Source organism: Triticum dicoccoides, chromosome 1B (assembly GCF_002162155.2).
Source record: "Triticum dicoccoides isolate Atlit2015 ecotype Zavitan chromosome 1B, WEW_v2.0, whole genome shotgun sequence".
NCBI lineage: Eukaryota > Viridiplantae > Streptophyta > Magnoliopsida > Poales > Poaceae > Triticum > Triticum dicoccoides.
In genome coordinates, this window is record NC_041381.1 from 126411951 (window position 1) to 126420730 (window position 8780).

General features: G+C 54.1%; 1 protein-coding gene and 1 long non-coding RNA gene across 2 annotated transcripts; one reads left to right on the forward strand and one right to left on the reverse strand.

Moving 5' to 3' along the window:
- The first annotated feature begins 1105 nt into the window (after positions 1-1105).
- Positions 1106-1701, forward strand: LOC119302547. The gene is made up of 2 exons (XR_005147642.1): positions 1106-1426; positions 1507-1701. It is a non-coding gene; the product is annotated as an uncharacterized LOC119302547 (long non-coding RNA).
- An 887-nt stretch (positions 1702-2588) lies between these two features.
- Positions 2589-4909, reverse strand: LOC119302554 (endoglucanase 14-like). The gene is made up of 5 exons (XM_037579589.1): positions 4632-4909; positions 4118-4537; positions 3625-3711; positions 3388-3540; positions 2589-3296 (listed from the first exon to the last, which is right to left on the reverse strand). Exons 1-5 carry the CDS (start codon positions 4836-4838, stop codon positions 2691-2693), a joined length of 1473 nt encoding a protein of 490 aa, XP_037435486.1. The 5' UTR covers positions 4839-4909; the 3' UTR covers positions 2589-2690.
- Positions 4910-8780: the final 3871 nt, after the last annotated feature.

Below are 8780 nucleotides of genomic sequence, written 5' to 3' on the forward strand. Positions count from 1 at the left end.
TCCATCACATCATTCTCCTAATGATGTGATCCCGTTCATCAAATGACAACACATGTCTATGGTTAGGAAACATAACCATCTTTGATAAACGAGCTAGTCAAGTAGAGGCATACTAGGGACACTATGTTTTGTCTATGTATTCACACATGTAGTAAGTTTCCGGTTAATACAGTTCTAGCATGAATAATAAACATTTATCATGATATAAGAAAATATAAATAACAACTTTATTATTGCCTATAGAGCATATTTCCTTCAGAAAGATACCACTCGTTATCCTAGAGGAATGCCGGCACATGCAGACTCCCAAGTCCAACTTTATGAAATTTACGCCTTCGAGCCTAGAAGGACCAAGTGGACCCATGGAGGAGCGTCGGTCTCGTCCTATAGCAATCCTGATGATGACCACAGGCAAAATTTTGAGTTTTTGTCCCAGTGGACGTCGATATTTAATGAATCTTCGGCAGACCGAGTATTTATCTTTGGAAGGATATCTCTAGTGGGATCAACGGATTGATCATCAACAAATTCGCGCATCTGAAATCTTGCATGAACTTCTCTGCGAAATCGCCGCAAATGTGCGGAGGTGGGCCGTGGTGCCTCCATTTTCACCCAACACGATAGCGATGGAATTCCCGGGCACCGTTGGATGAATAAATCGACAGCGGTGAACCGCCCCGGCAGATCCGGGGGGCTGGTCTCATTTTTGGCATCGAGCTCGATGTACCGGTTGGTCCTTTAGTCGATGCGTGCTTGGATGTTGTGTATTTTTGCTCACGGCCGGGAAAGGCATTGTGGTGAGGCTTGTGCCTACGGCCTACGCTCATCATGTCGGAGAAGGAGCTGGGGCAAAAAAAAGGAGCTTGGGCAAGCTGCAGAGGCGATAAGGGAATGTCTACCTGCTCTTGAAGCCTCTACCTTTGTTTCATCTTTTTTCACCCGTCAACTGTTTACGTTGTAAACAGAAACCGTTCCGTGCGTTTGGTAACAACCCTCAGTAATCACATCCCTCCTTAATCGGGTCCAGGCTAGTTATCAGTCGATACCCCCCACCCCCCACCGGCAACGTTTCCTTACCATCCTGAGCGCTCCTCACCCCAAGCCCTCCTCCCCCCGCGACTCCCCTCGATCTGTCTGCACCGTCCACCTCCTCCCCCGCGACTCCCCTCGATCTGTCAGCCCCGCCGCCTCCCTTCGACCCCCTTCGAATCCAGCATCGCCACCTCCCCTCGACCCCCTTCGAGTCGAGCGGCGCTGCCTCCCCTCGTTCCTCCTGTCCTGCTCCAGCCGCCGGCAACGACCACTCCAGCTGCCGCCGATGCCGACGAGGATGGACTGTTGAATCCGCCGCCGAGGAGCAAAGGGCCATCTGCGGATTTCTAGCTGATCTCTTCCTCCTACATCAACCTCCTCTGCATATCTCAAGGTTAGGGTTAATGGTCCATGTTCTTGATTTAAAGTCAAAAAATATGTGTTCTTAAGGTACCTGTTTCCTTTACACTGCAGAACCAAACAAAACGCGGTTGGTCCAGTCCGGAGCTGTTACAGACTGTATTCAGTTCCCCTTTACGTTTACGTTACCACTCAACGAAACAAACACCTCCCTAGTGTAAACAAGATCTCTTACCAATATGATGAGATCTACTATATGTTGAAGTTACTTTCAAAATTTGGAAGGGAATAAAATGTCATGTTGAACTATTGTGATTCAGGGTGGACGGCACGAGCGGTCTTTAGGACCGGCTCGTGGCCCGCTCGGTCCTGCCAGGCTCGGTCCTGGCCCGGCATGAAATCCAGCCGGTCCGGGCCCTGCAAACGGGACCGAAAATCCCTCGGTCCGGTCCGGTTAAAGCTCGGTCCGACCGAGCGGACCGGCGAACTCGAGCTGTGGCATGGCGGGAGCATGGCAGGGGCATGTCGGGACGAGGCGGGGGCGTGGCGGGGGCGTGCCCAGGGCGTGCCAGGGGCGTGGCGGGGGCGTGTCGACGTCGTGGCAGGCGCGTGGCGAGCACATGGCCGGAGCTGCGTGGCGGGCGCGTTGTCGTGCACTGGTTAGCGCCGCCGTCGTTCATCCGCGCTGCCACCGGCCTCCCTGACGCTGGCAAGCATGTCTACTGGATGCACCACGCCCGGATCTATCACCTGGAAGGTAGAACTTGAAGCGGGAGGCCCTACACCGCCGCTGCACACTGGCCGTCGTGGACTGCCCGTCGTGCCAGATTCTTCGTAGCTGTTGCTTCCCGAGCTCTGCCTGGCCGCCGTGCCGTCCACCATGAGTCACAGAAGTCGCCGGACACCTCCACGACGAGCCCCTATGCCTCCAGCGTCCTCCCCGCGTCGCCGTGCTCCGGCGCGAGCTCTGTGGTGACCACCGGCCGGTCCAAACGAGCCGCTCGGTCCGGCTCGGGCTTTCGTCGCTGCGGTCCGGTCCCTGAAAACAGGACCGCGACGCTGCTCGGTCCGGTCCGGTCCGGACCGCCGACGGCCGGTCCAAACGACGGCTCGGTCAGGGACCGGACCGGCCCGGACCGTTCCACCCTGAATTGTGATGTTGAAGTCCTTTTCGGAGTTTGGATGGAAACAATTTCTGTGTTGTTTTCGGTATGAAATATTTTATTGACTAAGTTATATCTGCCTAAATTACAAGGACGGCATTGACATTGCACATCTCTTGACTGAAAACAGGAACATCAGTTATGCAGAAGCCTAGCAAGAACTCCGACGATGGGCGCGACAGTGTAGGTCGATGGCTCGCCTTGCTGGTAATTTCCCCGAAAATCGTCGTAATGGTCGTTGTTGTCAGGCCCTCCGACGATGGCGCCGTCAATCACATTCAAGTTGGGCGCAGACCTGTGGAAGTACTCGGATCCCTTGCCGCAGGAGATCTTCCCCGGGTTGTTCGTGAGGGACGGCAGCGACGCGCCGCGGTGGTGCGGCTGCGTCGGGTACCTCTTTCCTACCCCAACCATGTAGCTCATCTTCATGGGGTTCTTGCCAAGGATGTAGTCCACCTGTGACCGGGCGAACGAGACGAGCTGTGCCGGCGGTAGCCTCACGCCGCCGCACTGCAGGGAAGCCCTTGCCGCCGCCAGGTGGTCGGCGTGCGTGACGAGGACGAACATCGCCGTCGTGACGTCCTGCAGGTTGGACCAGGGCTGCAGGTAGAGCATGCCGCCCGGGGTGAGCCGCCCGCTGCGGCCGTCACCGTGCTGAACGACGTTGCAGAGGAAGCTCTCCACGTTGCTCCTCATCTCGGCGTGGCGGCCGTTGTTGGGCAGCTTCCCTTGGAGGATGAGCTGCAGAATGGCCGGTATAGTCATCAGTTCCTGAAGCTAAAAGTTGCTGTCGCTTCATCAGACCAATACTAGGATCATCTGGTACATTTACCTTGGCGACCAGTGCCTGGGCTCCGACGAACTTGTCGTCCCAGGATAACGACTGCCGCACCCCGCCGACGTTGTTGTCGCCGGCGATGTAGGCCTTGTACTCGTGGTGGCCGGTGGCGATGTAGAGCCAGACAGCTGCCCACAGCAGCTCGTCCTGTTCCAAACAAGTTTCAGTATTTGCTTTACAATACTGCTATGTTTCTGTTCATTATCGTGACATTAATTAGTGATGTGATACCTCGTCGCCGCTGCTACTGTAGAAACTTCTGGCCGATGGAATGCTGTTCTGGTAGAGGCCACGGTGGTTCTTGGCGAACTGAAACAACTGCAGAAGCAAGTCACTCAAGAAATTAGCTGATACAGTTTCGTCTGTCTGTGTGCACAAATACAAGTACACCTTCAGTTTTCTAGCAATGATTATTTTGGCATCCATTTTTAGCCGCTATACGACCACGACTCTATGAAATGGTTTGCTAAATAAATTCCCTCACATTATTTTCAAATTGATTGTTGCCATAGAAACCTTCCAATTTGTGCTGTGCATGCATATAATTGCGCAATTAAAAGCGCAAATTAATATGTGCGCCGCTCTATTTTTTTATCTACACCAATGGCTTTTTGACCATCTATTGTGTAATCTGTGTGCTGTGCATGCAATGCAATGTGCATACGTGTGCCAAAACTCAAAACATGCACCAGTCTCTCGCATGTAAGCAAGTAAAAGTACGCACCTGTTTCGCGTGCTTCAGAAGCGCCGACGCACACCGGGGGTCGCCGTGCGGCCCCGTGAACGCGACGGAGGCCGCGGCCAGCGCCGCCGACGTCTCGGCTGCGACGTCGGAGCCCGGGTGGGTGGCGTTCACCATGTAGGCCCTCCGGGGCGTGTCCATGTCCTCCGGCCGCTCCCAGCAAGCGTGGTCGGAGTTGCCGTCGCCGACATTCACGTAGAGCACATCGGGGCGGGCGTGCGCCTTGGCCAGGTAGTCGGCGCCCCATCGCACCGCCTGGAGAGCGTGGCCCAGCTCCCCCGCCGCGGCCAGCCGGCCCCGGTGCTCCACCACGCTCCACGACAGCATCGTCACCGTGAACGCCATGGGGAACCCGAACTTGACGTTGTCGCCGGAGTCGTAGTAGCCGCCGGTGAGATCCACCTGCACGTCGATCGACCAAGCATGTCAGCGTCATTCACGAACCAAACACGTACAACGTACGTACCACACATGCATGCATCGCCGGCGTGCTTACCCCGTGGTCGGCGCCGTCCTTGAGGGCCGAGTTGGCGCGCCACTGGACGCGCTGGGTCGGCGGCAGCCTGCCGGAGCGCTGCGCCTCGAAGTAGAGCAGCGACTTGGTGAGCGCGGCGGCGTAGTCCGGCTGGGCAGCTTCGCACGCCGTGGTTGCCAAAAACCCTACCACGGCGGCTACGAGCAGCACCCTAGCACTACCCACCATCTTCGTCGTCCTCAGCGTCCTACCGTTGTATGGTATTGTATTGTACCACCGCGTTGTGTGTGCAGTGGAGTGATCAGCGAGTTTGCTATGCTCCTCCCGTCGACGGGACGAGTGTATTTATAGGCGCAAGTAAGGAGATGGGGTGAGGAACAAGGTTTCAATCCACTATGAATTGGTGAAACAAATCCGATCCATCAGAAATGCACGCATTGATATCCTAGAATAATTACGCGCCATGCATGTACGGGTGTTGATTTGTTGTGAAGATGTGTGGAGATTTTGTGACCTTCAGAAACCGGGTGCCAAATGTAAACGTATCATCCCGGTATCTCAACTTATTTGCCGGAATTAACTTCATTGGAGAAGGTTGATATTTCCTACAGCCAGTTCATATATTTTTCGGACACATTGCAGATCATGCATTTATCGGTGCACATGGATCTCTTTGGGGAATAAAAGGACTATATTGATTACTCTGAGATTTTTATACTATCTTTGAAGATCGAAGAGTTAACATACAACATGGATAATGAAAAAGGTCAAACTGCACTGCGTGCATGACTTGATCTTGTCGAGTGAGAGAAGGGATGGATATCTGGGAATCAATGACTGAGCTATTTTGCTTCTTGCACAATATGAGACCGGCTTTTACTACTCCAATAGCCAATAGATTAGTAGTAGTTGTTGGGCCTCATGAAGGGGTTTGCTACAATTAGCAACTTTTCTTTTAGTTTGAGAAAACAAGATATAAATGCATGAGATGACACCCTAAGCTTCAATCAAACAATCAACACTGCAATACAATTAAAAAGCCTATTTTAGAACATGAGCAATGTGAGAGCCATCTAAGAAGTTGAGAATGACATTCTTGTCATTAGTTGGTGCTCACTCTACTCTTTTGCCCTTAGTTTTCGTGCGCGCCCTTATACTTTTGTACTTTTGTCACGATTTCGTCCTGTGAAAGTCGTTCGACCGTTAGTGCGACGTTGGATTGACCGATTTGCCCCTGCGATCCGACTCACTGATGCATGGGACCTAGACCTAGCTCGATCACATTGGCCACTGCTGCCATGTGGGATCCAACACATCTATCCTTTTCAAATGGCATAGCACATAATTGAACATGACATGATATTAAACAACAACTCATAGTTCAAATGACATACCATTTGACTCAACACTTCACTAATTACTGTCCATAGTTAATATGAGTCAATCGATTTGAACCTTCAAATCCAAAATACACCCTAAATAGTTTGAAGTACATATAATTAAACTTCACTAATCAAACATCGCCGAAACAGGAGGGAGGCTGCCAAGCTACCTAGTCGTCATCCTGGGAGCCGGCTGAGGCCGCCAGCCGCCTAGTCCACCTTATAAAAGGAGATGACGCCATCGCCTTCTCAACAGTTGCCACCACCCAAAACTTTGGCCTATAAGCATATAGATGTTTTTTTTTCTTATCAGTCCTAACAGTCTCAGGTACGCTACTTGCACATGGGGACTCAAGGTAGTATAAGAACATTGATGATCCTGATATTAGAGTATCTCCAACAGATGATGTATACTAGGGCACCTGATTTGTTTTGCGTAGCAGATGTTGGGTATCTACCAGAAATTTTCTGCCATAGCCAATGATGTAAAATAGGGCACATGGTCACTGCATATTACGACATTTTGAAATACCAAATGTTCAAATTTAAACACGAGTTCAAATTACTTAAAAATAATAGCACTACGAAAGTACTACGATAGACTCAGTACTACGCACACACTACTCATCATCATCATCCTTGCCGTCAACATGGTTCCAAAGCTCCATGAACGACTCAATCTCTATCCACCTCAAACTTTTCTTCTTCTTCGTCGGACTCAAGCATGATCATTGAGGGCCCTGCCTCATCCTCCTCCTTGATCACCCAGAGCCTAGCTAGTCTCGTTCTCCTTCTTGATCGCCTTCTAGCCTTGCGTGTCCTGCTACTCAGCGCAGCGGTGTGGTGCATCATCAATGGCTCAACAGTGGCGGTGGAGCGGCGACAAATTTGGTTGATGCGGTGGTGTGGTAGCCGGACGGATGAAGGGGAGGTGGACGACGACGAGGTGATACAGCGGTGGTCGAAATTGGTCGACTCGGTAGCGGTGGCAATGATGACCGAATGGGGTGGAGTGGTGGCCTATTCAGTCAATGCGGTGATGCGGCGGCCGGATGGACGAAGGGTGACGGTGGATCTGACAGATGGATGGGTGCGGCACTGGCGGTGATGGATGGATTTCGTCGGCGGCGGGCATGGGAAGCAGCTATGAGGATGAAGTTGCACGCGGCGGTTGGGCTACGTGCTATTGCGGGTTTTATTTATGATAGCCATGCGACTGCTATATATTTTCAGCATGCGAGACAAAAATATGTGGCTACCCTAAAAATTTTCACCATGATTTAGGGATAGGGCATCTGCTGGAGCACTATTTCTTAGTCCAAATGCCCTAAATATGTTGCCCGCATGGGAGGTGGAGGCGGTGGCAGGTTGCCCTTCATCAGGCGCTGGGTGAGGCTACACTGCCGGAGCATGTGATTGGACGGCTTTACGCCGCCGTGGTTCTTACAGGGGCGTCAAGCATCTGCTCAAAGGTAAGGCTGGGCTGCCAGACAACCTCTTGCTGGTCCTCTGACGCCGATTGCCGGCTTGCTCGACCGGCTGCGCCGTCTCGGCGCCCGTGACGGCGCCCATGACGAGGCAGTTGTCGTATCAGGGAGTCGGCTGCCTGCCCTTGCGCTTGTTACTGTTGTCCAGCTGGCGCCGGCTGCTCTTGCCAGCTGGCCGCGGGGTGGCGGGTGAAGCCGGCAAAGCCTTATCGGCCTCGTCCAGCCAGACCTGGACCTTCATGATGGAGTTGGCCGTGGTGTACTTGTCCGCCGTGGCCATGAGCGTGACCATGGTGGCCAGCTCGGAACACTTAAGCTTGTGGTTGAGCAGAGTGTCGTCTCGACACCCTTTGATGAAGTACTGGAAGGCCTGAACCTCAGGGACCCCCTTGCAGTTGTTGCGCAGCTCGGTCCAGCGCGTGGGGTAGTCGCGGACGGACTCATTGGGCCCCTGGATGCACATGGCGAGTTGGCGAGGCCGGCCCACCCGCTTGTACGTGCCGATGAAGTTGTGCGCGAATGCCTGGTCGAAATCGAGCCACGAGTTGACGCTGCTAGTAGGGAGGCTATTCATCCATGTCCGCACGGAGCCTTGCAGCATGAGAGGTGCGTAGCGCATGGCCAGGCGCCAGTTGCCGCCGGCGACGCCAATGGCGGTTGTGTAGTCGATGAGCCAGTCCTTCGGCTTGGTAGTGCCGTTGTACTTGGGGGTGTCGCGGGGCAGCCTGAACCCTGTGGGGAAGGGCTCGATGCGGATGTGCGGACATAAGCAAGCCGGTCCGGCCGAGCTCTCCTCCTCCAATTCAAGGGAGCGGGCCGGGTACTTGATGCGGTGGTGGGCGTCATCGTCGTTGTAGGTGGACCGGGGTTCCAGCTGGCTGGCAGCGGGAGCGCGAGGGGCCGTGCCGGCTGGCGCCCCATGTACCCGTCGGGCCGGCTGCTGGGGAGCGTCCGGCTGGAGCTGGTCGTCTATGGACGGCTTGTGGTAATGACTGTCACTGATTGTCAGCGCGTGGTTGCGCCGACCCGAGCTTCCCCGGCACCGGCTAGAGTTGATGTCGTCGAGGTGCGGGGAAGAGGCTTGTAGCATGTGCTGGCATGCGCCATCTGGGTTCTCTGGATCGTGCGAGGCAGAAGGAGCAGGGTGGGCTGGCTTGAAACGCTTCTGTTGCTCGTTTGCCGGAGCAACAAGCTCGCGGATGCGCTGCTGCCGCAATAGCGAGCGCGCGGTCAATAGCGCCGCCACGATCCCACACCTCGGCCACCAGGCTGGGTTCAAGATCGGTCGATGTGAGACCGTG